Consider the following 27,070-nt stretch of genomic DNA (forward strand, 5'->3'; position numbering starts at 1 on the left):
ATCTAAGAGCAGAAATACAAAATTTTATTTGCATAAACAGATTAATAGTTAAAGAGCCAGAGAAACTGTCAAGGAGATATCCTCCAACTTGTTTGACTATGCAAAGGAAGAAATCCATAAATAAAGTGACTAGCAATGCTGCCATCACCAACAGGAAATCTGCTGCTCACGTAGGAACAGCCAACACCATGCTCAGTGCTGAAGGGAAAAAAAAAAAGGGTGCTTAAAAATACCAACACCTAACCCCCTTAAAAAAGTTGGATTTAAAAGGGCATTATTTTTCTAACAACAAATTGCCATTAGCAGCACCCATGCAGATCAATGCACGTGCTCTTCGTCTGACTTCAGGTCACAGCATAGAAAACAGACGTTTATCTCCCTGGTGAATTGTGTCCTTCAGCATTCTGAGGAAAAAGCAACACCCATTCTCATCCTGCTGATCTCCTCTGTGACCAACACTTGTTATTGCTTGACTGGTAAGTGCTCCTGTTCTTCCTTTGATTTGTTTTAGAGGAGGATGTGAACATCCTGAAGCAACTTCTACTCTCAATCCTTTGGCCCTAAGTGCTCCCCCATTTCTGTTCTTCAGATGATAGGATTTGACAACTGAGGACCTCACTTAAAAACAATTGTGTGTCTTCTCCTATGCACTATCATGAGAATGAGCAGAAAAGCCAATAAGACATTGCAATCTTAAGCATTATTATTACACAGCTTTAAATCCTTCTCAAATTTTTACCTCTTGACATCTTTCCTGCCCTACATAAGAATAAGGAGAAACAATGATATACAAAGGTGAACTGAGGCAAAAAATCAAATAGCACTATCCCTTCTGCAATAAACTCTACTGTTGCTAAAGGAGTATTTTTCCCAGGTAATTTTTATGCCAATACCTTTGAGATAATGTTAATAACTTCTATATTTAGAAACAATAAAAGAACAGGAACAAGTCATGTTGACTTGCATCTGTCCATGAAAAGGGGACAAATGGTTCTAGACACTGCCAAACTAACATAACTCGATATTCCTTTCCTTACAATGCTTCACATGAACAGAGGCTCCCCTCCTGGTATTCAGGATGCCCTATGAAACTATCTCAAGTCACCCAAGAGGTACCCTGGGCAAGATCCTGCAACTCACCCTGAAGTAATGTCCTTTCTGAACCACAGAACAGTAGGAAGACAGTACAACAATGAATCAGTGTGGCATCAGATTTTGACAGCAGCTGAGCCCAAGTTTAAGGTATGGGTACACAATCAAATTACTGTAGCGTAAGCCAAGGCGTGAATTTAACAAAGCTGCTACTTTATAGAAGCTGGTCAAATGAATAATCTTATCTTACCACACAGTATATAAGGCAGTTTGTTCCTTTTCACCTACAAGGTAACATATACTTCACATAGTACTCCACAGATCTATTTCACACACACCAGGAAAAGGGCTTCAAACAGCTACTGCTCAGCAGCTGGTCTAGAGCAAACACATGCATTGGCTTTCTTGTGGCACCTTGTTTACTTATGCACACTGTATTCTCAGATATAGGAAATCACATCTGTAGGCTATATATGAAAATAATACGATGCCTGGAAGGTATCTACCAAGAGATCAATGTGCTGTTTTTTCTTACATGAAGGAAGAGCTTGCTCCAACAGCCAATTTACTGTTCCTAAGACTACTTCTGGCATAAAACACTACAACTCACAGACTCAAAACAAGAAAGCCAATCTGGCTTTTAAAGAACAAGTAGGGAGAAAGATAATTACTGCTATGTTTGGGATACACTGAGAGATTATTGCACTGGCACTCAATACAGTGCAGAGAGAAACAGAGAAAGTATTTTAAAACTCCTGTTCTTCAGCAGCCTAAAATTTAAAGAGTCATTACAAGGCTTTTCAGGTCATTTACTTTGTTTTCAGTTACAGAAAGAAAGTTTCATTAGGTAAACACCTCAAAAAAGTATTGCGAGATCATTAATTTATTTCCTGCAAATGTTTATTTATTTTCTCATTAAGCAGAGGCTCTGATTTTCTCAGGTGCCACAATGCTCAAAAGAAACAAAAAAAGGAAGGAGTCATAACATCCCGGAAGATAACACATGTAGTTTTTAAAGTACAAGGGAAAACTCTGGTTTCCAAGCCACTACAGTTTTAGAAAACATCCTAATTAAACTGCAAAAGGAAAACATCAATTTCAAAATCTTAGGTTGTTCGCTGACTTATTGAAATAAAACAGGAAAGTCAGGGATAACTTCAGAGTAAGGACAAGAGATGAATAAACAACCTTTTAAGATCACATGCAGAGACAGAGCTGAGTAACTCTAATGAGACTTGACATATCCGAGGGTTAAAGGGACATTAAACCCTGTAGGCCTCATTTTTTTTCAATCCTTGAAAGCAATGAAGTTTGATTGGAAAAGTCATGTTGATTTTGTTTATTCTGTTCCTGCTATATTTTTTTCCATTTGAACTACATTTCTGACATTAAAATACATTTTTCTCATTGTTGTTGTCAAATCCAATTTCAAGCCTAAGCTATACGTCCTGCCCACATTAAATAAGCTCTATAGATTCACATATAAGGACTGTTTCTTCAGTAAGAAATAATAAATGTCAAACTCATAACTCTGAGCTTTTGTTTTTTCCTTTTAAAGGCAAAGCACATGCTTGAAGCCAGCATAATACTTTCAGGCAGAAAGCGAGTAAATGGACATTCACTGGCATCATTACAGTGTGAATATATAAATATATCTTGTGCAGTATATGAGAAAGCAATGGCAGGAGTATAGCTGTAAGTGAAGATTGAAGCCAACATATGGGCTGATCACTACAATGAGATAATCTTTAAATTATGCAAAAGTATTTTTTAAAAGTGCTATAGTTCCTTAGTTCCAACAATTCCAGATTTACATATACATTTTAAAACATGTAAGCAATAGCTGTGGCAGAACTCCATCATAGAATTATGTTCAGCTCTGGACTGAGATGTAACTGAAAGAATTTTGTAGAGGAAATAGAAAAGATAGGCAGCAAGACACTGAATATGTACTGCACTATTTAGAAAGGCAAAAGGTAAACTGGAGTGAGGTTAAGGCTGGGTTATCAATCTCAGACCTTTTGCAACTTCTGTCCTTGGGGAGAAGCCATGTTTGGCATTTCTCCCCATACCACAGTCCCCTCAAATAGCACAGTATCTCTCTTAGAGAGAGCCCTGCATATCAAGAATACGCCTGCAAATCCTACTTAAAATAATATTAAAGCAATACAGATGATGGTGTACCATGTTGTTTTGTCCTAAAGCTACATTAAAAGAGAGGCACTCAGGCCCTTCAAGTCAAACTGAAGGAAAGATTTCTAGCATTTCAAGTTCCACCTGAAGCCTTGACTGACAATAACATTTTTACTGAAACGCTGTGTTACCAACCAGAAAGCTGGGTTACATAGCACAAACCGGAGTAAGGATGGAATTCATGATTAAATAATTTCAATGTAGGAAATAGATTCTACAGATCGTAAGACTGAAATTAAAATACAGGATTGGTAGGTTTTTATGTGAGCATTAGCTTTATAAAGAATGCCTATATATTACAGGCACTATGTTCTACAGCAATGAAAAGAGAGGGATATTAAATCTTCAGAACTGTCTTCTAGCAGTCTTCAGCCTTTTCATACCCTGCCTAGGAACTCCTAAACTGAAACGTCAAAAGCTGTCATGATGCTGTGAGCAGGATCATGAATCTCTAATCTTGTTTCACCTGCTCCCCATTTATTTTTTTACCTTCACATAATACATCACACACAAAATACTCTTCATCCTCTCTTAAATACCCCTCATCTTCCCTCTTCCTGCCCACTAGTACTCTATATGCCTCCCTCTTGAAAAAACTTGCTAAAATTTAGATTTGCCATGAAACTGTCCCACTTTCTTTTCTGATATTCCTGAGCATCCCTTTCTCTTTTGCTTACTTCGTTCACCAGAACTCTTTTGTCCTCACCTTCCCCATAAACACTACAAGGTCCACTTAAAGCTGATTTAGTCATACCACCTAAGATCTAAACGTCCCGAAATCACTATTTAGTACTGAAAATCTACCCAACTTTCTGAAACTTAGTACCGTATCAAATTTTAACAGCTTTAAGCTCTTGAGCACCCCCTAACACTTACTTTGTTTGCACAGCTGTTTAACTCTTGAAAGATTAGGGGTGAACTGCACAATCAGCGGCACTACTGAAAACGGGAACATACAATGCAGCTGTTAAGCACAGATATCCTGCTTTATTACATGCTTTTCAAAATCTAAAAAAAATCCGTCCTGTCACATATATTAAAAATAGGACTGTTTTAAAAGAAGCAGAAAGATGCATTAAATCGCTTTTCATTTTCCAGTAAATTCTGATTAGCAATGAGAGCTCGGATAATTAACACTGGAGTCAATAACAATTTGACATATTTGAGAGGAAAACACTGAGAACTGCACTGATTTTTCTGCTTGATGACTGTGTATTGCTTTTTCTTCAGAACACCCACCACCCCAATCCCTACAGGAAGCACTTTGCTGCTTCCCGTTTAACCCTACAATTAGCCCTGTTTCCATCCAATACATCATAATTTACACGACACGTTTTCAATGCAGAAACGACTCCTGTTCTCGTCTTTAGGCAGACAAGAAAGGAATCTACTAACAGAGGGCTGAACAAAAGTACTAAGTTAGCACACCACCGTGCAGGCAAATATAAATACGAGCAATTCCCTTAAACACGAGGTGCTCTTGTTCTGAACCAGGAATTTGCCTTGGAGCTCTTCTAGCCGTTAAATTGGCAGCGGTCAAGAAACGGGGAAGGAAAGGTAAGGAAAGCACTGAAGCAGGTCAGTTCCAACCAGCAGCTGGAAAGGCCAGAAGCGAACGCTTTCCAGCACCCCCGTGGGGCTCCTGCTCGCAAGAGCCCGGCCAAGGCAGGTACATCCCCGAAGCAAAGCCGCAGCTGACAAACTCTCGCAGCTCCGCGGAGTCAGACGGAGCGACAGCCCCAGCCCCGGTGCTGGCTCTTCTGCCTGAACCCGGCTCCCAGCAGGTTTTCCCCGCCGTCAGCTCAGCCCAGGCGCAGGGACCCGCTCGGGACCCGCGGGACGGTGAGCGCAGAGTCCGGCTCAGCCTGAGCAGCTCCAGCCCCGGGCAGAACGTGCCCGCACGGCCCCGTGGCCAAATGTACCGAGGGGTGCGGGGAGCCCGCAGCAGACTCTGGGAAGGGCTGTCCACCCGACCGGGCGCGGGGTGCGCCCCTCACCGCTCCGGCCGCTCCCGGCCCGCCTCCCAGCGCTGCCCCCGGAGCGAGCCGAGGGCGCAGCGCGCGGCGCTGCCGGGACAGGGAGCGCGCCGGCGACTCCGGCTCCCGTCCCGCGGCGCGAGCCCCTCATCCCTGCGTCCCCACCGCCGCGGGGCGAGCGAGGCGAGGCTGTCCGGCCGCGGGGGCACGCAGACTCCCCGCCTGTCGCCGGCCGGGCGGGCGGAAACTGCCGCTCCCCAAAGTTTCCCCGGGCACTCACCGGCGGAGCTCATGGTGCTCCCCAAGCGCGGAGCCGCGCTTCCCTTCGTCCCTTACGCCACGGCCCCTCTGAGGGCCGAGGAGAAGGAGCCCATTGTTCCCCCGCGCCGCCAACCAGCCAGAGGAGCAGCGGGAGCAGCTCCCCCCGCCCGCCACCGCCGCATCCCACCCCGCGTCCGCGGCACACGGAGCGCACTCAGCCGCCGCTCGCCGGCGCCCCCTGCCGGGCCCGGGCGCTCGCCCCGCCCCGGCTGGTCCCGCCCCAACCAGCACCGCCCGCAGGGCGCCCGAACGGAGGCGCTCCGCTGTGCTTTCTGGGAACTGTAGTTCTCCCCGGCACCAGGCAGCGCCCAGTGGGGCGGGGCGGCGGACTCGGTTTCCCAGCGTGCCCGCGGGGAGGGGGTGGCATGGCGGGCAAGGATGACACCGGAGTTCGACGAAGAAGTGGTGTTTGAGGTGGGCGCGGGGCGACTCGGTGCGGGCTGGGCCCGGGTGTCTTCGCCTCTCGTTGCGCCGCGGCCCCCGGGGGCGGCGTGCGCCGAGCGGGTCGGGTGGACGCGTGGCGTGAGGCGGGCGCGGGGCCCGGTCCAGGACAGCGCCTGCCGCGGGCGGGTAGCGTCGGGCGGGAGCGGCGGGAGCGGCGGGTCGGGGCGGTGCTCGGCGTGTCCCGCGCCCCGGAGCTGCCCGGGACCAGCGCCGCGCCCTCCGCGCAGGCCGAGGGCGGGACGGCTCAGCGGGGCCGGGCGATCCTTTGTGCGGCGGGGCCGGGCTGCCCGGCCCCGCTGCCGGGCGGCCGCGGTGGGAGGTGTCGGGAGGCCCGTGACGGCGGCGGTTCCCTCAGAGCCGCCCGTGAGCACCGCTCGGGCTGCGAAGCGGCGCCCGGTCAGCCGGGCTGAACTGCAGGGTCAGGACAGAGGGAGTAAATAGCTAAAAGATTCTGCCTCTGAATCGGTGTCACTCACGTAAAAGGTGTCTTTCAGCGAGCACTGAAACTGCTTTATCTCTGTAGTATTTGTGTTACTACTGGATTTGCATAAACCGTTTCTAGTTATATCACGTCTTCTTGGAGCCACAATATAATCTTGTCCTTATTTAAAACAGTAGTTAATACATCAACTGCTGCGGTTTGGTAACAAAATAGGGTCCGTTTGCAGCAGGTAAGTGTAGTTGTATCTTAATGGAGGACGCACCTGGTTTTGCAGGTGTACAAAGTGGTAGAGAAATGGTGTCTTTAAAATGAATATTATAATAGCAATAAGGCTTCTCTTCTAACCAGGATGGAAAACACTCCTTACATAAGCAATTATTTTTTTTCTCAGCTATGTAAGTAGTATTTCTTTAGTCTTTGGTCCGTACCACGAAGTTTTGTGTTCATCCACAACTGACCTTCAATCCTAACAATAAATTTGTTGTTTATGTTGCTGCTATGTTAAATTTCTTCCCTTCATACAATAAATCGGTGGTGAGAATTTATTTCACAGGTATAATGCCTGCACTCTGCATTTCTATCTTCAGTAAAAGTGATACTTGCTTTACAGTTTCACAGTCCTTCAGTTCATGCAGCAGCTACCATTTTGATTGAAAAAGTTCTGCTGTGCAGAGAGTAAATGATCTCCTTGCATATGCTCTTCACTATTATCCTTGTGTTTTGGGAACAAATTTCTGTCACTGGTAAAGGCTCTTGGATATATTTACTGTACTAAGTGTGTGTGTGTGTATATCCATACACACAGGTATACTGAGTGACACAGTAACAGATCTGTCATATATTATGATACATCATAAGAAAGTCAGATAAGCAACAGTAGGACAAATACAGGCTGTTTGGGTTGGCTAATTGGTTGGACTGCAAAACTGGATGGGCTGCTAACTCATAAAAATGGGTACTGTGAAATACACACAAAAGTTATCTTCTGAAGTGCTCAGCAGGGTTCACGGCATTCTAAAACGAAGGCTCCACAGAGAATTATGAGCATACTTCACACATGGGCCAGAGATGGGAATTGGCAAGGAGCCAAAAAGCATTGGGGTAGTTAATGCTACAACATATTTGCATTTTTAATTTCTGTTTTCTTGGACCCCAAACTCTCCCCCTTAATTATTTATTGTTTCTGGTAAGCAGCTACATTTTTTCTGCACCTCAGTAGGTCACTTCCCATGTTCTTCAGCAATCCCTGTTGCAAGAAGGCCATTAGCATTTAGACCTCAGTTGCTGTGTTGTTTTCTCTGTGCGTTTGGAGCTCACTTCAGCAAGATATCGATCGATGTTGTAAGGAGTCGTAGTGTGCTAACAAATGCATAATCAGGAAAGAAGGGATCTTTCATGTGTCTCATACCCAAAAGGATGGGTAGGAGAAGGAAGTAAATGGGATATGCTTCATGTGTTCCATATCACAGTTATGTCCAGTGTTATTTTGTGCATGTTTTTTCGGGTCATAGCTCTGTCCAGCTGGTCCTGAAGACATCAGTGACAGGTGTCCACATTAAAAATTTTGCAGCATCAAACAGATGATGGCCTGCTGATAAATATTTCTGAGCTTCCAAGGACTAGTCATTTTTCTCACTGTCAAAGTATCTTTTACATTAATTTCTCTTTGAAGGAAAGGAAGCACAAACACGGCATTTCTGCTCTGGGAAAGCAGTGTTTTCTATCACGTTCAAATGCCACTGCAGATCATCATGATTGAACAATAATGTATGATGGGCAGTTAGTCTATCCACTAAGTGCTGCCATATTCTATCCGATTTATAGATTAATTCCTGCAGCAGCAATTTTTATTCGCTGACTGAATAGTCCCAGCACTTCAGTTCTTGCATTTGTTACAAGCATCTGCTCTTTCAATTAAAGTACTACAAACACAGTGGGGAGGAACGGAGCCCAAGACAGGCAGAGGTGCCCCTGATATGCTGGGCCTGGGCTTGTCTGCCCAGCAGTGTGTCAAATTAAAAATTGTGGCAGTGTAGAGCAGATTGTACTAAACAATGGAGGAACAATACATGGTGGTTTTTATTAGTGTCTGTCTTAATTTTTTAAGGGAGATCATGAGATAACAAATTTGATGTTAAGTTGCTTAAGATGAGTTTTTATACAAAAACTAGATGACCATCATGCTGCAGTTACAGTTTACCTCATAATCCTTTGGAAAAATTTGGCTTTTTGTGTATTTATATGAGACTGGAATTGTGTTAGGTTTTTTTATTGTTGTGTGGACAATAAGATCTCCTCTTGTTTTCTTTTTATTTTTTAATGTATAAATTAAAGAAGCTTCTTTTTCAAACTAGCTAAATTTCTGCATCATTATGCTAGTTGAGCGACTGTGTCAGAACTTTGTTACTTTGATTTATAACTGCCATCTGATTTCTGACTGGAAATTTATTCATGGCCACTTCATACCTACTTGCACGTCTGCTAATGTTTTCTGTAATCTTACATATCTGTTTCTAGAATTTACAGAATCACAGAATCATTTAGGTTAGAAATGACCTCTGAGATCAAGTCCAGCCTTTGACTGATCACCACCTTATCAACTAGGACCATGGTCCAGTTGTTTCTTGAACACTTCCAGGGATAGTGACTCCCTCTGCTGCTCCTTATGTGACTTGTGTTCCAGACCCTTCCCCAGCTTCACTGCCCTTCTCTGGACTCGCTCCAGCACCTCAAACTCTTTCTTGTAATGAGGGGCCCAGAACTGAACACAGTACTCAAGGTGTGGCCTCACCAGTGCCAAGTACAGGGGGAGAATTTGCCTCTCCTAATGTGTTCATAGAAAGCAAACTTGTTCTGGCTAAGGATTATGTTAGGCTGGATAAACCAGTATATCTTTGCTTCCTTTCGTGAAACAGATTTTTCTGTTCATCATTTTTGGTTTGGCTTTTTAGGGTTTTCATGTCTGTTCAATTCATGTTTCTTTACCACATCCTGTAGCATAGTACTTGGCATTCTTGCTAGGGTTCTTATACAAGTATTTTCATTTTTTGCTTCTGGGAATACTTCGTTTCTTGCATGCTAGGCCTGCAAACAACATTTTTATGTCTTCATACTGTTTGACTCACCTGTGATATGATAGGGTAACAACTCATATTACAGGTGATTTTATCAACTGCTTCCCCATTACTGGAGAGTTTGTTTTTATTAGTCCCTCTGTGTAAGGTCTTGCTGTTGTCTGTTGTTAAATTGCATGCCATTATCAATACCCACTTAAGGTCATCCAATGCTTTTCCTATTACGTTTCAATCCTTTTCTGCATATACAGTGCTACTTGGTGTTATCAGGAAATGTCATTAGCAAGCTTTTTGATATAAGTTTTATTATGGTAAATATTAAAGCTTTTAAAAATTCAAAAGCCTTGACCAAAGACTCATTTTTTATGAACTCCATTAGTAACCTTCTGATCCATAGCTTTCCACTCAGTGTAGACCACTGTTATCTCTGCCATCAACATACTTAGTTCCTTTCCCATGTTTTTTATCTTAACTGATATGGCACTGTATCAAAAGTCCATATCCATACAGCATAGTGTAAAAAGTCCATATAAACTTCCTGCATTTCCCTTATCTACTAAAATTAGCTGTTTTATCAAAGAAAGATGTCAAGTAAGTTTGGCACAATCTACCTCTGGTGAATCCATGTGATACCTTCTTTGATGATCATTTGTTTTCTTCTTTGTCTTTGAATTTTGCAAGAAAGAATAATTATTCTCAGTAGCATGCTGGCTTTTGATCAAATTCATAGACCTGTCATATTCTTGATTGCTTTTTCTCCTTTTGATTATAAGCATTATGCTTGGATTTTTTCTGCTTTTGAGTTTATAGATTTATTAAAAATCCTTTCTGCTGCATCTTTCATCTCCTGTGCCCATTCTTTCAGAATACTGGGGTGAAGGTGATTCAAACACTGCGTTTTCAGCTTCCAATTTCTGCTTTCAGCTGTGTAATTTGTCCTATATTTTAATGAGTTTGTGCAATCTTGGTTGTTTTTTTTTTTTACCTTTGGATAGACATTCAAGCTGTGCTCACAGAACCACAGAATGTTTGAGACTGAAAGGGACCTCTGGAGGTCATCTGGTCTACCACCCAGCTCAAGCAGGGTCATCTAGAACCAGTGGCACAGGGCCATGTCCAGATGGCTTTTGAGAGTCTTCAAGGATGGAGATCTCACAATCTCTCTGGACAACCAGTGCCAGTACTCAGTTACCCTCACACTGACAAAATGTTTCTTGATGTTCAAAGGGAACCTCATGTGTTTCAGTTTGTGCCCATTGCCTCTGGTCCTGTCACTGAGCACCACTGAAAAGTGCCCATTTCTGTTCTCTTTGCACCCTTTCTTTGGATATGAGACCTACCCTGAGGTTTCTCCAGGCTGATCAGTCCCAGCTCTCTCAGCTTCCCCTCATGTGTGAGATGTTCCTTCTTTCAGGTTCACTTAGACTGTTGTTGAAGCCTAATCCCAGAAAGTGATCCTTACTGTGTCAGAGTGGTTCTGGTAGAAGGGTTGCAGGTGACTTCTGTTGTTTTCCATTTTAATTCTGTGTATTCAGAAGAACTTACTCAGACTGCACAAATGTATGATTTTGACACACACAATATCAAACTGCCACCAGCTTAGATTTTTAAGGGCTTTTGCATATGCAGTGTTTGAAATACAAAGCTTTACGTGTAGGATTGCGTGCAATGTAACACTGAATTAATTTCATTGGCATAATATCTCCATTTAAAAAAAAATTTATTAAGAAATAATTTTTTTCTCCTTGAGCCATTGTTTTAATAGATTAATGAGGCTTGTGCCGTTCCTACAACCAGTTCTGTCCTTATTATTTACTTAATATTGCTATTCATTAGCTATTTTGTTACTAATAGAAATACATGTTAAAGAATAGCCCCATCAAAGGACTGGCTGAGTGTCATGATTATTGTGTCACTGTGGAATCTAATCTTTTACTCTAGATCTAGAGGATCTGATCATTACTGTGACTCCAGACTTTTAAATTTGGGGTTGTTCAGCCCAGTAGAAATCCCAGACTGAACAATACAATATAAACTATGTATGTGTTCTTTCATGACTTCAGATTCTCTTTTGTGCAAATGGGATAATAATACCAAGGTAACAAAATGAGACTTCCTTTGGTTCACCTGTCTGCATCAATTCTCAGAATCTATGCTAATCTATATTTAAAAAGCAAAACAAACTGGGGTTGAACACAAAGAGCATCAAAAACCTCATGTCCAAATTCAGAAGTTTCTATCTGTGTAAAATATTGAACACAGCTCTACTGAACCCACAAACTAGAGCAAAGATTTTGAACATGTAACAGCTACTCTCATTTCACAACCAGCCCTTCCTCAAGCAGTCAGTCTTCCCATCACTGGAGGAAACTCCAGAAATGGAGTTACCCTTTCCAGAGTTTGAAGAGACATGTTCTGTGCTCTTTGTCTTCTTGCTGTAGTGGAAGAAGCTAATATGAGAAATGAGTCCTGAAAACAGTGGGGAAGTGGTTTCCAAGGAGCATGCCATCCTAAGAGAGAAAGGAAGCACCAGGGCCCAGTGGAGCTGGCAGCTATGTGGCCCTGGGTCAGGCCTGCGTGGGGAGGAGGTAGGAATGGTGGAGTCTGCTTAGGAGGGATGTGGCACAAAGTAAAATATTGGGCAACATCTTAGTGTGTTCCAATGTCAGATTCAGAAAGACAACTCTCAGTGCTTATTTAGGCATCCAACCAAGACGCTGCTTGGTGCTGAGGGGCATGGAGGATACCTGCATGTAATGTTCTGATCCACAGATTCTGTAGGATTTTAAAGAGAGATTCTAGGAAGAGGCACCACCATTTCCCAGCACAATACAATACTGAACAGCCTTTAGCTGATGTGTTCTTTACATGCCTACAATAGTAAAACGTCTAAAATGTGGTATTTCTTAGAATATTGGTGCACGACTATATGTTCAAATCCTTATCTGAACCCTTGTAAACTATATGTTTAAAAGGTTGAGCTTTTATCAAAACACTGTCACGTGTTTTCACAAATGTTTTCTTCACCTAAATAAACTGTCCTAAAATTATTTTGTTTAAAAAATTGAACAAAAACAAATGAAAACCCCACAGAATCTAACCTCAGAAACTTCTTGTTGTGATGGGAATGTCAAGTCTCTTTCATTCAAAAACCTGAAAACTTTAGGACTTGCAAAATCATGTGATCTTTGTCAAGCATCAGGCCCATAATGTTGTGTACTAAAAAATAATGTCTCAAACATACATTAGGAAAAAGAAGCTGAAAAACAGTATTCATACACCTTCAATGGTACTGTCAGTAATGCTCCTTTAACAGGATTTTTCTCACTGAATGTTGGGTGGAGTAAAGATGTACTACTCCTATGTTTTGTACGTGCATGAAATAAAGCCAGGTACAAATACACAGCTCTGTCAAAGCCACAGTTCACTTGTCATTCTAATGAGCTGGTTTGGGGACTGTGCTTTGTGTGCCTGAAGTGTGGGCTGTTGGCAGAAGAGGTGTTTGGGCTTCACTCCTCTTTTGCGGTTTATTCCCATCCTCTTCCTTATGCTGGCCCCTGTATTTGTGGGTGATGCTGTACAATGGCTCAGGAGACCGATTAGACTATAAACTAACCTGGCTAAGAATGTGGAAAAAAGAGAAATCCATCTTTTTTTTTCCTATCACATTGTTTCCTTGTTCCAGCTCACCATTTGGCTGCATAACTATTACTGTCAGTGTTCTGAAGTGGTACTGCAGCTTTCGGCTGTGCCCACTGGTAGTGGCAGATTAAATTGACCATGTGAATGCAGCCCGGGGAGATTGCAGTGTACTGTATAGGCACTTGGACTGGTGATGGATGGACTATTTCAGATATTTTGCTTCTCAGCGGTTTGCTAAGTTGAAGGGGAGGACAGACTTTGCTCTTTTCTTCACATGACTGGGAGCAGGTGATACCAGAGAGAAAATAAAATAAACTGCAAGCTTAAAACTATGTGAAGAACAGTCTGGTTGTTGCAGAGGCCAAGTCAACTCATCAAGCATTTCTGGATATCAGAACAGATAGATAAAAGTATTATATGAGCCATATGGTGTGTAAACCTATATTGCCGTTACTATTTTTAATCGAAGATTTTTAGATGAAAGTACACGGTGATCCAGAGTAAATCTTGAGGTCTGTTTTTTAATCCTCCTCTGTATTAGTTGACCTGGAGTCATTTACAGCAGGACTAATACTGCAGTACTGCTTTTACAACTTCAAGTCATGAATCAACTTCCTTGAGACACAAATAGAAAGAATTGCTCAGTATCCTCTTCTTTTAATCTTCTTAATGTGACTGCCTTTTGTTTCTTGAATGCTTTTCTCTTCAGTAAAGATGTTTGCACAGTGTGTTGTCATTAGTTAACATGATCAATAATAGATAAACAAGTTGATTATTTGGAGCTAATGTTTTAAAGAGGTTTCAAAAATGTGTCAGAGATACTTCACTAGTTTACCAGTCAGATGCATTAATTAATTAATTGAGTTTTGAATGTAAATGAAGAGTTAAATCTGTGAGTTGTTAGTAACTGGTATAAAACAAACTACCCTTGCTGTATCATCAGCCTAGTCTGATGGACCTGCATGACGAGTGACTTCCCACCCAGAGCTCCAGGTACAGAGTCAGCTGGCTTGTTACCTTGTCCATCAGGGAAAGGAACATTTACCACATTTACTTGCAGTTTTTCCAGTATTTTTTACCTCTGTCTTTGTCAGAAAGGACCTGCTCAGCTTTCACCTGCATTTGCAGGTCCACTTTTGAATGGGTAAACAGGGCAGAGCTCTCAGTGAATTTCAGCACTTTGTCTAGTGTGTAGTATTTTTTTCTGATGCTTTTCCACGATGTTAGTAATGTGCAACCACCTGCTGTACAATGCAAAAGAAAGAGTATTCCCATGTCAGAGATAACAGTGATACAGAAACACACACAGGCTGTAAAACTTCCCAAACTCTTGAGGACATGTGAGTCCATGCAAAATTAGGTACATATCATAGAATCATAGAATATACTGAGTTTGAAGGGACCCAGCTGTGTCATCAAGCCCAACTCCAGGCCCCATGCAGGACACCCCAATAATCACATCATGAGCCTGAGAGTGTTTTTCAAATGCTTCCGGAACTCAGACAGGCCTGATGCCATTACCACCTTCCTGAGGAGCCTGCTCCAGTGCTCAACCACCTCCGAGGTAAAAAATTCTCTCCTGATACCCAACCCAGACCTCCCCTGGCCCAGGCCCATGCTGCTGCCCCATGCCAAATCCTGCCACTGGCCAAGATACTGTGCATCAGAAAATATCTGGGAACAGTAATAGATCAATGGCTTTAAAGTAGTTCTCAGAGCCTACTTGTAAGTCAGATGATACAGTAGTGCTGGAGAAACCAAGGTCTGTGCTGCTGTGGCGGTGAAAGCAGAATAGGAAATCTAAATGACTCTTTGGCTGCCTTGAGGTCATTGTCTAATATTAGCCCTGTCAGCAGCGCCTGGCTCTTTGTCAGTTGGCGCTCAGTAGGAGGCGGTTACCAGCCAGGAGAATATGACCGAGGCTTTTAAATACTCTTGCTTGGAAAGTCTTATTAATGGCTGAATATGAGATCAATGTGCAATAATTCTTTCAAGCAGTATCTTTTTAAAAGCCTTTAGCAATCTGTCATCCTCATCTCCCTCCTCCCAGTTAGAAAGCCACATTAGTCAGGAGAAATCGCATGATCCTGGGAAGTTTCAAACTGCATCCGCTGATGCTGTGAGGAAAATGCCACTGTGCAGGGACACAGGTGCAGTTACACTGACGGCTTCTTCTCATCCTCATCTCGGATCATCCTGGAGGGACAAGCAGAAAGAAACGGGGAGGTGGGCGAGATCCTGTCAGGTGCATGGGAGCAGTACCAAAGAGAAAAATGGAATACGCTCTTCCAGGAGACAAAGATCGCACTGTCTGTGAGTGTTAGCTCAACTTTTTCAGATCTGTTTTGAGAGAGGGGAAGATTTCTGTACTGGTAATTTGTTCTGAGTTTAGCCACCTGTTCAACATACCTTAGCCTTTGCTGTCATTCTGGTAGAAATGTTTAATCTTTTGGGGTTTTAAACTGATAATTCATAATTTGTGGTTATTTTGGAGTTGGCTTAAGCTCCCACAGTGTTTTTGACATATTGGAAACCTCAGCTTTGAAAAACATCTGTATTTTAAGAGGAGATCTTTAAGCCTCTTTTTTTGTGCAGTATAATTAAATACTACTTCTAAGGTTAATCTGCTTCATTAGCTACTAAGTGGCAAATTTTATCATAGTAAAGAATATGGGTGAGGGAAGCCCCTGTCTTTATTGGAGAAATCCTGAGTCATTTACTTCATGATGCATCAGCAAAAATAATTGGGTGTGGTTTTGATTTTCAGCTGCTATTGTAACAAGACTATGAAAGCTAGCAGTGTCTTAGTCTGATATGTGCTTGAAAGGTTTTTCTCAGAATATGCCCAAAATGCCTCATGTATTAAAGTGCGATATCTGTGCTTGCAAGGCTCTAATAGATGTAAGTATTTGAATATTTATCTATCCAAAGCAAACTCTTTTCTGAGGCTAGGGAGTTCTCTACTAAAACAGCCTTTCCATCACATAGTAGTAGGCAATGTTATGTTTGATTATCTTTCAGTATTTGCCTTGATTTTGATTCTTTTTTAATTTTTTACTGTCTTATAATTGCAAACACAATGCTTAGTCTTCAGCTGAGATGATGGTTTTTCCTAACCCAAGTCAGTGCCCTATTAAAATAAGCATTGGAGAAGTGTTAAAAACCCAAAGTAATTTAGTGGACTGTTCTTTAATCCTGCCAAATATATTTTGGGTTTAGAATGAGTTTCAACCTTTCAAAAATGAAAAAAGGAGAATTTTAATTAAACATATGTATGTGAGTGAAATAATTTTTAGTAGTATGGATCTTAAATAAATATGCTTATGGAGTTGTGAATGAGGGGGAAAAGATTTTCTTTCTCGATTCTGTTAACAGGAGTTCAGATAAACCTATACTGTCCTGTAAATGGTTACAATTGAATGATTTTGCAGTGTGACTATTGTGAATTAGAAAAGGCATAAAAAGATAAGTAGATTTTTTGTTGGTCTCTCCAACAGTCCTTAGAAAACTCTGATTCTTAAAACTTTCAAAAACTGTATTCATCAACAGTTCATCAGCTCTTTCTGACTATCTTGCTTCCCTTGTTAACAAGTTTTTTCATATATAATCTGTATGAAGTACACCATAGAAGAATGGCTTTTAGTCTTCTGTCTGTTCTGGAACTGTTTCATGTCCAGCACTCATTTAGGGCAATTAATGTAATAAAAAAAATTGCCCTGGTTGTAAATGTAATCTCTGTCTCCTGTATCTAGATTGTCTCAGAAAGTGACTTAGAAGAAGAAGAAGCATCTTGGAGGAAACTTCAGAAATAAATACAGCATATTGCTGAAAAAACTTGTTTTGATATCATCACTTATTTTAGATAATATTTTCTATCAGTAACTGATAGTATGATGGTAACATAATAATAAGCTGCATTATTAAAAAAAAAATCCCTATTTACTTTGTACATTATTCATTACCATGTCGTTCTGCCAGACTAGAAATAAACAAAATAGACAACTAGAAATAAACAAAAAAACCTGTCTGTCAACAGGAGTAATACTAATAATTATAGTTATTATCTAAGCTGAGAGTGGTTGAAAATAAAAATTCAAAAGTACTTGGAATAGATTCCTCTAGAATAATGTCCTCTATTAATAGGAAGACGAGATTTTATATTTAAAATTCCCTCTTCGTGCCATCCGCCGAAACAAACTTGCCTTTACCTCACATTCTAATATAAAAGCTTTTTCTCAAGTCAAATTTTTTTTTTAAATTTGATTTTGATTTTTTGATTTCCTTACAACCTATTACTGCTTGCAAGGATAAACTTTCTGGTGTGTCATGAATTGCTTGAAATAAAAGTGTAGCATTTATATCACATGCAGAAATGTAAAAGCTGTTATGCTTTTTTTTTCCTTTTTAATCTTGGACTGTTGTAAAAAGGAATGTATGAATTCTGGGCAGAGAAAATTGGGAGGAAAAAAGGCAGAGGCCTCGTATTTTCCCCAACCAATAAGTATATTTTTTTAATATTATCATGATATTTGCAGGTGAGAACAGCTGAGCCTGACAGTGCTGATGAACAACAGCATGAGTTGAAACCAAGGAACTTTTCTCACAGTTAGAAGTGCATGTGCAAGAATATGTGCATATCTGCGATCTTTTTTATGGGAAAGAAGGCTTTTAGGAGTGAGAGGTTTGGGTAAGGATCTCAGCTAAATTCAGTGGTATAATTTGTGGTACATCAGACACATTATGAGATTTAATTATTGTTTTTAAAGCTTTATGAGGGTGAAACATGCTTTGTAAGCATTAAGTGTAGTACTTCTGTCTCTTGTACTGAAACACACAGTATACAAAATAGGATATTTTAATGGCATCATATTGCAACTTTGTAGTTGCATAATTAATAGTTTTCTGATTCCTTGATAATATTGGAAATTTTGTGGGAATGTCCCCATACATAAAATCTACCCTTCAACTTTTAAAAATTGCTTTAATGGGTTTTCTAGCCATTACTTACATATGTCATGGGAGATATTACCTGTAGATTGGTGGAGACATGCTCCATTTTTTCCTCTTTTGGTTATAGGCAACCATGAGTTATACAGACCACACAGCTTTGCAAGTGACAGGCTTGTTAGGCAGTGGGAAATGAAATACAATAAATAAATAAACAGTGTGGGTTTGTGTTACCATAGACATGTGTGTATACATAGACATGTATGTATGCCATCTGTGGTATTTCTAATAGGAGTGTAATCTTCAGATTTTCTAAGCAAAATAAAGCTGCCTGTGCTACACGAGAGACCTCACTCTTAATGGAAGAACTTTGTGATTAGTTTGTTAAGATTCTTAATAATCTAATTTCACAAGGGCCTCAACCCACTTCTTATTCGTTGCTTGCTTTATCCACATCTTGCATGCTTCTAATGGATTCAGAAAGGGGAACAGTGGTGGTTCTATGTACTTAAGGAATTTTAGTCACAGCACAGTTCTTGGTTGAAGTTTATAAAAATACAGGTTTTTTCCAATGTGCAAGTAAGTTCTGCTAATAGTATTTTAGAAAGACTGGGAAAGACAAAGCATGTGGAGCCAAAGAAATCTGTTGGAGAAGGTTTTTGTACCCTGAGTACTTTCTGAGAAACTGAAAGAGGAAGACCATTATCTGCTTAAAGGAATAGATGATAAACTATCACGTTAAATTTTAATTAACTCTCATTTCCTTACCTAATAGTCAGAAAACTGATTTCCAGTTCTGAGCAGTGATAAAAAATGTAAATTTACCCATTATGAGACCGTGTAAAAGCCTTCTAAGAGCTAATCAAAGGGATTTATTTAAAACTAGTAAGGTGCCTATATTCTACCTTAATGACAACAACAAATAAAATTACTCTTCCTAGTTAGAGGCTGAAATTTCATTAACATTTGGAGAGATGGTGTATTTTTTACTATTTCTGTAGAGTAGAAAATTTACTAATTACAGTTAGAGGGAAGATTGTGACATAGCTAGGTAACCAGTAAAAGGGAGGAATTGGGCATTCTTACATCTATGCTGTATTTCACTTACTGCTGATAGCTTTCAGGATTTTAGATAATTCAGTCTTCAGTGGATAGTCTCTGTCTGTCTCTGCCTCTCATTCTGCCTTCCTTCATCCATTTTTGTGAGGAAATGAAACTAATCTAAACAGCAATAGACAATTTTTCTTGATTAGTTTTAAAAAAATTATCTCATCATGGACCCCAAAGAAAGGTGGACCCAGAGATACCAGTAGAAAAACTCCTTGGTATTTTTGGGTTATTTTGCCAGCTGTCTGTATGTCAGTGAGTTCCAATAAAGTACAAGAACAGTCATGTGTCATATGATGGCTGAACTTGCTCGTGGCAAGTATGGTCAAGATGATGGTCGGGTTTGGCAAGAGCCTAGATATGATTTCCTTGAAGTTCTGCCTGGAGCAGGCCTTAAAACTATGATTTTTGAAGAAAACATTCTCTGTTCACCCACTGCTTTGTCTGTGTCTTCATCTAAATGTGGAAAATTTTGGCTGGTTCTGACTGAAACCTCCATGCTACCCTAAAGGTTCTTGTGTGGAGGTGTTCAGGTTCAGGTTCAGGTGTGCTGGCAGTGCACAGCCTGGCTCTGTATGAAAACCATTTTAAGAAGACAAGGTTATGCATATCCATGCATATTCTGAGTTTTGTCCTGAAGTTATTAGGTGAATTTAACAGTGTCTTAAATAGATCAAGTATTCTAGTCTATTATGTTTTCTCTTCCATTTTAATTAAGGAATTCCGGTAAAATAGCATGTTCTACTTAGCGAGAAACAGCCAGTCCAGAACAGCATGGTTTAATTAGAGTTGGATGCATTTTGAAAAAGCACTCAACCATGGAAGAGGGGTACTTGGAAAAACCGTAGGATTGTGTGGTCACACTGGAAATACTCTCACAAGGAAATGAGTCATTAACCTATCCTAGTGTTTTGCACAATCATTGTCATTGTGGGTGAGTGTGATTGTCTGCACCGGTGAGTTGGTACGAATATTTAAGTTTCAGGTAATGACTGGATGCTGAATCTCTTGTGAGTAACTGAAACAGAGTAAACAGAAGTAGGATTTTTCATGCTTTAAATGGGTAAGAGGGATTAAAATAGCGCTTTGGTGATGGGGTTAACAAAATTTCTAAAGGTAACTAGTTAATTTGTTCAGCTGATAGGAATAATGGCTTCCAAGTTTTATTGCATGGCAAGCAGTGATTTGAGATTTAGCTGTGTTGGTACATGGTCCGAGTAGGGGGGCTCGTCACAACTTGCACCAGCAAGTTGATGTAACAATTAGTAGCAGATGTTCTGTTGGTGCTTATTTCTGGAGACCTCCACAACTGTGCATTATTTAAAGTTTTCACTTTTTAAATACAGTATTGTGGTTGATAGTATGTTAAATTCTTAAGATGGTGTTCTTCCTGTGCAGTTTGCTAGTGTTTGCATACTCTCATTAACAAAATTTTTCAGGGGTCAGAAATAATCTCTATCTAACTAGGCTATATTAGACTGCTGAGAGTTTCTCTTAAAAATGAAGTCTCTTTACATGTCCTGAGTATAACTGGAGTTATCTTAGGTATTGTTTTCATCAAATCTGTCCTAGATACTGCCATATATGTAGCTGTAAACAGAAAATAAGAGTTAAGTAAATCTAGATATGTGGTGCAGATGGCAAGAAGAAATTTCAGAGGTCTATATAGATAAATATCCAATCATTCTAAATGTCACCATTCTCTGGTGATCAGAATTCCATACTTTTTCTATTTTATTAAGGACTGTTTGTAAATGATTCGTTTTGCCAGGAGCTTAAAAAAGTTGGGTGGAGTTTTTTTGGTTTTTGTGTGCTATGGGATTTTTTTTTTTTTTTAAAGCCAGAATACTAGTACCATCCTTGGAGAGAGCAGAAGCCTTTTTCTAATTTTTTTTTTCCATTTCTCAGTCCATTCATTGCTGGTTGTGTGGTTGCTGAATTCACAGTGGTGTTTTGTGGGAAACATGGAATGATTTTTAACATTGTTTTTTTCTCGTTTTTCTTTTTATAACTCTCTTTTCAGAATTCCCCACTCTACCAATATCTGCAGGATTTGGGACACACAGATTTTGAAGTATGTTCCTCAGTGTCGCAGAAGGCAGAGCAATGTGCAGCAGCAGAAAGCCAAAGAGAGCAGACTGTGCATGCTGCCCAGAAGGTGAGCACTCTCCTGTTGCTGAGCATTAATCTTCTCACAAGAGAACTGCAGTGCTTCACAAATAGGAGAAATCAGAACAGAGAGAAATTGCTTCCTGTATTTAAAAAAAAAAAACAAATAAAAAAAATTTTAAAAAACATTTAAAAATTTAAGAAAACAAAGGAAAAAAACCCCAGACAATAAACCTCAACCAGTTATCATCTCTTGTCTGCCAATGTGTTTGGAAAATCATGGTTAATCAGTATAGTTTGGAGTGTTTCTTTGCACTTTTGTAAGCTAGGAAAACAAGAGGCTTTGATAAATAATTATTTGAGTGTTGAAAATTATCTTATGTAGTGGATCTTATTATGTTAGCTTAGCATGACATTCTGGGAATAGAACCTGTCATTTTCTAGAACAGAATATTTAAAGTTTCTAGCCCTTCCCAGGCATTCAGTTGCTAAGTATAGCTTTGTCTGTGACAAAACACATTAAGAAAGAGGATTTCTGGGAAGTAGAAATGCAATAACCAATCTGAATGAGGTAGTTGATGTGGATAGCTATTGCATTTGTAATAATGATTGCTTCTATCACTGGTCACAAAGGAAGGCTGAATTTAAATCAGGATTTAGCTCACAATTTTCTTCATTTTGAGCTACTTTTAAAAGTATTCATGGAAATACTAGGTTTACTATGCTTTCTTTTCAGAATTGTCAGCTGGCACTCACTGTAACCCACAAGAAACCACCTGAAAATATATTTTCTCTTTAAAGCTAATGGCTGTTGTGTGGTGTGTTTACACTAAAGATACCTATTCTGACTTAGTGTAGGAAGACTTTGATTAAATGTTTATTTATATATTTATTAAATGTTAACATTTGTTCACTATTAATTAAAAATTAGGACAACATATTTAACTTATTGATGTCCTGTTGGTTACTATGAAGTAATGCATGGACTGTCATTTAGCTATATTATTTTGCATAGTTAATTTTGTGGCACTCAGAAAATCAGTATAACATTGTGTTTGTGTATATAATTTCCACTGAATTTTATACAAAAGTGTTGTGGGGTTAAGAACCTCAAAAGTATTAAGATACACTGCTTTTAAAAACCTCAGGTATTCTGTTTTTTTCCCCTCCCTTCCCCTCAAGCATTTTAAACTTAATTTTATTGTGTTGGGAGCAATTCCTCCAGTATTGTGTCAGATGTAGAAGTAATTCTTCATGGTTTGCCTTGCAACTTGAAGGGAGTGGGTGTGTGAAAACAGGCTGCCCATTTCTTGCAAATAGTAGGTGATGTTCACATCGTCTCATCTCTGTCTAGACAAGGATACATAGTGGAAATGAGGAAGAAACCTGTGTGTAGTTTCTAGTGATAAATTGTCATAGGTTCTTCCTGCTGCAATTCCAGTACTGGTTGGGAAAAATTAACATTTTTCTTTTGTAATTTGATGTCAGAAAGTCTGTTTTTGTCATTTGATTTCTGTGTCCTGTTTTGGGAGGGTGTCTCAATAGGAAAGAAAATGAGGGAGAGGCAGCTGGCCACACATTTAGGAAAGTAGACTGGATTTAGGAGGATCTGAGGCTTTGTTGCAACTTTTTTATGACATACAGACAAATAATTTGCATTCCTATCCAGTCGTTTCCTCAGTGTTACATGAGACTGTTACCATTTCCCTTCTGTTGGCCTTCACTGGCCTAGTCTACTGAAATGTTAAAACATCTGGAAAAGAATTGGTTTCTGACTTCGGAGATATACATACCCACAGTCCTAATATAAAATGATCTTCCTTGAGGCTTGATGTAACTCTGATTACAGGGAGTAATGGTGTTCCATGCTGAATGATTCTCAGTATGTGTATATCACTTTCCTTCTGTTCTGAAAAGCAAGTTTCCAAATGCCTTAAACATTAATTAAAATAAAAATGTAAAAGCCGGAGTATTGCTTTGTCTTTGAGTTGAGATTGTTTCCTCCTCTTGTGTTCCGTCAAGTGGGAACCCTGAGCATCTGAAAGCTGGTGACATGCAGCAAGAATCTGGCATGGCAAAGGTCTACTTTGGGATCTTCAGGGGCTGAAAAAAACAGATCTGGGAAGAAAAAGAGGTTCCTAGTGACTGACACAAATGTTTCATGCTGTCCTGCCAAGCAGAGTGTGTGGTTCAGGCTTAAGGAAAGGCAGAGGCACCAGTTGAATTTGAAGCATGTCTTAAATATTTCTCAGGGTGTGTGGTTTTGGTGGTGGTTTTTTGGCCTTGTTTTAATCAGAATATGGTCTTAGTGAACATTGAGTTAAAAAGCGGTGAAGGTGTTTAAAGGTTGTGTTCTGGAGGCTGATGAAATGCCAAGCTTCCATCTGAGGGATTATGAAGATGTGATTCAGCATAGTAATTGTAAGTGCAGTGTTCCTGGCTGTGCCAATCTCTGGAGAAAGTTACAGCTCAAGTCCTGGTCTTGTGATCACTTGATACTCAAAACTACTGTTAGCAAGAGCTCCTACACTTGTTTTCTGGAATTAAATCCCATTTGGGTAATTCCGCTTGATCTTTACAGAATTTATCACTTCCCATTTACATCTTTCCTTTCTCAGTCATTTTCCTAGACTGCTGTGCAAATCTGAATGTTTAAATTGATTTTACTGTCACACCTTAGATATGATGATATTTTATCATTAGAGCAGAGCTGGTGTTGGTGCAGCTACTGAGGGTCGTGTTGGGGCTAGCCCTCAGTAGCTGTGCAGGTGACTTGATGTGGGATGGCAGAGGGACCATCCTTTGCCTTTGCTGGGGCTCCCACCCACTTAAGGCAAGGTATTCAATGTGTAGCATTATCTTCTTCTGAAGTGCACAGAATTTCTCTACAAAAGAAAAATAGTCCCTAGAATTCTTTTTTAGATTCAAATTAATTTATCTAAAATGTGCATGTACTATGCTAGTATTTTTTTAAATGTTAGGGGTTATGCATCTTTTTTATTTGTTTACAGAGAGTTTGACTGAGTGTTGTTCTAAAGCTGTAAGAAGAATACTCCAGAAGCATTGGCAACATGACCTGACTTGTGTGTTGGTGAAAGTAGTTTTACTTGTCAGTAACACTCCCAGTGGGAATGCAAACTGTGAGACAATATTCCAAGGATCCGAATAATTCATTGTGTTGCTGTACTCTGTTGGGTCCCAGCCCAAGACAGTGGGTTGTCTTGCTTTGTATTTTCAAGCGCTGACTTGCCTGTTGAGTATTTATGCAAGCTCAGATTTTTATTTTTAAACTCAACCATGGAGAATAAACTAAAAGATTGCTTAAGTAGCACACTATGGGTTTTTTTTCAGTAACTCCACAGTCTAGTTTAGTAAGCTGGTAGCAGTTTAAAACTATCCTTAGTGTAGCTTTAAATGTTCATTATGAAAATCCAAATACTTACAAAGGCTAAGCAGTTGAAAATAATAGGCTTCAAGAGCCATAGTCTTAAATTAAATGGATGATTCTTTCTGTACCCTGCTTTCAGTGTACAGGGAAAAGTACTTTGCAGTGAAATATCTGTCTGAAATTCAAATGCAGAGCAAGACCTTTGTTTATTTGATTTCAATTTTCTAAAAACTGTGATCAGAAAATTTTAGTTCCTTTTGCACCACTCTGTAAGAAACTTGAAAGATAATCTAGTGCTGCAATTAGTGACAGTCTTCTGACTTAGGTCATTGCCCTTGAGCAACATCAAAATACAATCACTTGGATTTATTCCATAGTCTCAAGTGTGAATTGCTGGGGTAGCTCCTCCTAATAAGCCACAATGATGTCAGTGTTTCAGGAAGAGCTATCATTATGAGATCCCTGTTACTGGTTTACTGCTTCACTGACCTAAAAACACTTCCTTGTGGCATGGATCTCAAAATCTAACTGTACACAGAAAGATGAGACATTTGTAAAGAAAAGCTTGAGTGAGATTACTTAAACGGGCACCAAAATAAGTTGTTTCAAAAATTGTGTAGCATAAGGGCTTTAGGGTGACAGTTCCTGATGTTAAGGCTGTTCTGCCCTGGCTGCTGCACCACGCTGGTCACACTGCCTTTCAGAAGGCTGTCAGGCTGGTCACAGGTTAACTACAAAACTCTCAGCTCCTGTTGCTTGGGTTAAACAAACAAGAAGGGAATAAAAAACAAAACAAAACAACAACAAAACCACAAAACCAACAAGAAGGAGAAACAGAAGCTGTCACCTTTTATGCACTGAGCTATTAGAATCTGTATGGGGTTTTGTTTTATTATTTTAAAACAGTATGCCACAAAATGTAAGCTCTTCACAATTAATTTTTTTTTGGCATACATCTTATTTGGTTGTATTACATTACATGTCAGCAGTCTGAAGATTGAGACAGGGCCTCAGAATTCATGAAATATATATAAGTAAATATTTTGAAAAATACTTCCTGTCAGTTTAGTCTGAGGTAAGTAGATACAACGATGTGTCAAAAGCTGCTTTCTTTTTTTGTTCATTGAATGGCTGCAGACTGAAGCAAAACCATGCATCTATTCAGTTATAATCTGTCATGCATCTTGTTTTAGGAAGATACATGAGTAGAATGTGTGATGACTGAGAGGGAGTCCCTCTATTAGTGGCATTTGAAGTTATGTTTACAGCTCAGACAAAAGCGTGGATTTATAGGTTGCATGGGAAGCAGCATAGAGACAAAGTACCTAGTGGCACACACTGGTGTGGACAGGGAATTTCTGGGGCATTTTCTCTTCTTACCATCACTCTTCCTGTCTCTGTTCACAGCTCCTCTGGAATCTTGTGCTCAAGCTGCAGTGGGCTGCTGAGGAGAGGTTGTCCCTGTCCCTGTCTTTCACTTTTCTTCAGCCTGTCAGTCATTTAACCTTCAGGTTTTTATCCCCCAGGAGAGAGAAAGTCTTTCATATCAATGCAGTAGCTGCCAACTTGAGATCAATCTAATCTTAGCTGTAGTTATTTTTAGCAGAACAACATAACAATCTTTTATGCTCCAAATAAGTGGAGTTACTGAAGGTTATATTTTATTCTCTTGTTCACAAGCAAACTGACGGGAAGCAGATGTTCTCTTAGTGTACTCTGAAGTTAGGCCAGACACAGTAAGTGAAACTTCCTTACAGGTACTTGGGTCTGAGTTAACAAGAAAATCAAATGCAGAAATAAAGGCATTGTCTGTTGTTATTTATTTAATTTTGGCTTTGGTTTTTGTTTGATTTTTTTTTTTTTTAATTGGAGTAATTTCTGTTCCTTTCAGCAAGGCATCCTGTCAAAACTAGTTGAGTTTTTTAGAAGCTGGTTTCCTTTTCCACAGTATAAGAAAAACGATGACATACTTCACCGACTGGTAAGTGATCACTTTTTTTATTTTTCCATTTCCTTTCCTAATCCACAGGTCTTCCTCTGCTCTGTATCTCATCCTCTGAACAACATCTTTGGTCTGTATTGTTGGGTTTGGCGCTAAGAGTTTTACTTATTCTTTAGATAATACTTATCCTGGTTTTCAGTTACTGTGCCGAATTGGGCACAAAAGGACAGGAACAGTATCAGTAGCCAGGTTGGAGATGTTCAAACTGTGGAAGGTAATAATATAAAATACATGAGAAATTAAAGAAATTCTTGAAAGCTGGAATGAGTTTAATTGCAGTATGGGTACCCCTTTGGTGGAAAGCAGTGGGGAGACGCTGACTGAGAAAGTCCA

At 40.1% G+C, this 27,070-nt stretch overlaps 2 protein-coding genes across 5 annotated transcripts in view; one reads left to right on the plus strand and one right to left on the minus strand.

Annotated features, from left to right (window-relative positions):
* The window catches only part of FGD6 (FYVE, RhoGEF and PH domain containing 6), a 73,978-nt gene extending 68,270 nt beyond the window's left edge, over positions 1-5,708 (minus strand). The window contains exon 1 of the mRNA XM_069000324.1: positions 5,542-5,708. Coding sequence (XP_068856425.1) covers positions 5,542-5,554 — 13 coding nt within the window. The 5' untranslated portion in view covers positions 5,555-5,708. The remainder of the gene's footprint in view (positions 1-5,541) is intronic.
* Positions 5,709-5,925: 217 nt separating this feature from the next.
* The window catches only part of VEZT (vezatin, adherens junctions transmembrane protein), a 50,197-nt gene continuing 29,052 nt past the window's right edge, over positions 5,926-27,070 (plus strand). For all 4 annotated transcript variants that reach the window (XM_069000334.1, XM_069000336.1, XM_069000343.1 and 1 more), the window contains exons 1-3: positions 5,926-5,996; positions 21,262-21,396; positions 26,627-26,716. In XM_069000334.1, the coding sequence (XP_068856435.1) occupies positions 5,961-5,996; positions 21,262-21,396; positions 26,627-26,716 (261 nt within the window). In that variant the 5' untranslated portion in view covers positions 5,926-5,960. The remainder of the gene's footprint in view (positions 5,997-21,261; positions 21,397-26,626; positions 26,717-27,070) is intronic.

The sequence above is a fragment of the Aphelocoma coerulescens genome, chromosome 1A (genome assembly GCF_041296385.1).
Source record: "Aphelocoma coerulescens isolate FSJ_1873_10779 chromosome 1A, UR_Acoe_1.0, whole genome shotgun sequence".
Taxonomy (NCBI): Eukaryota; Metazoa; Chordata; class Aves; order Passeriformes; family Corvidae; genus Aphelocoma; species Aphelocoma coerulescens.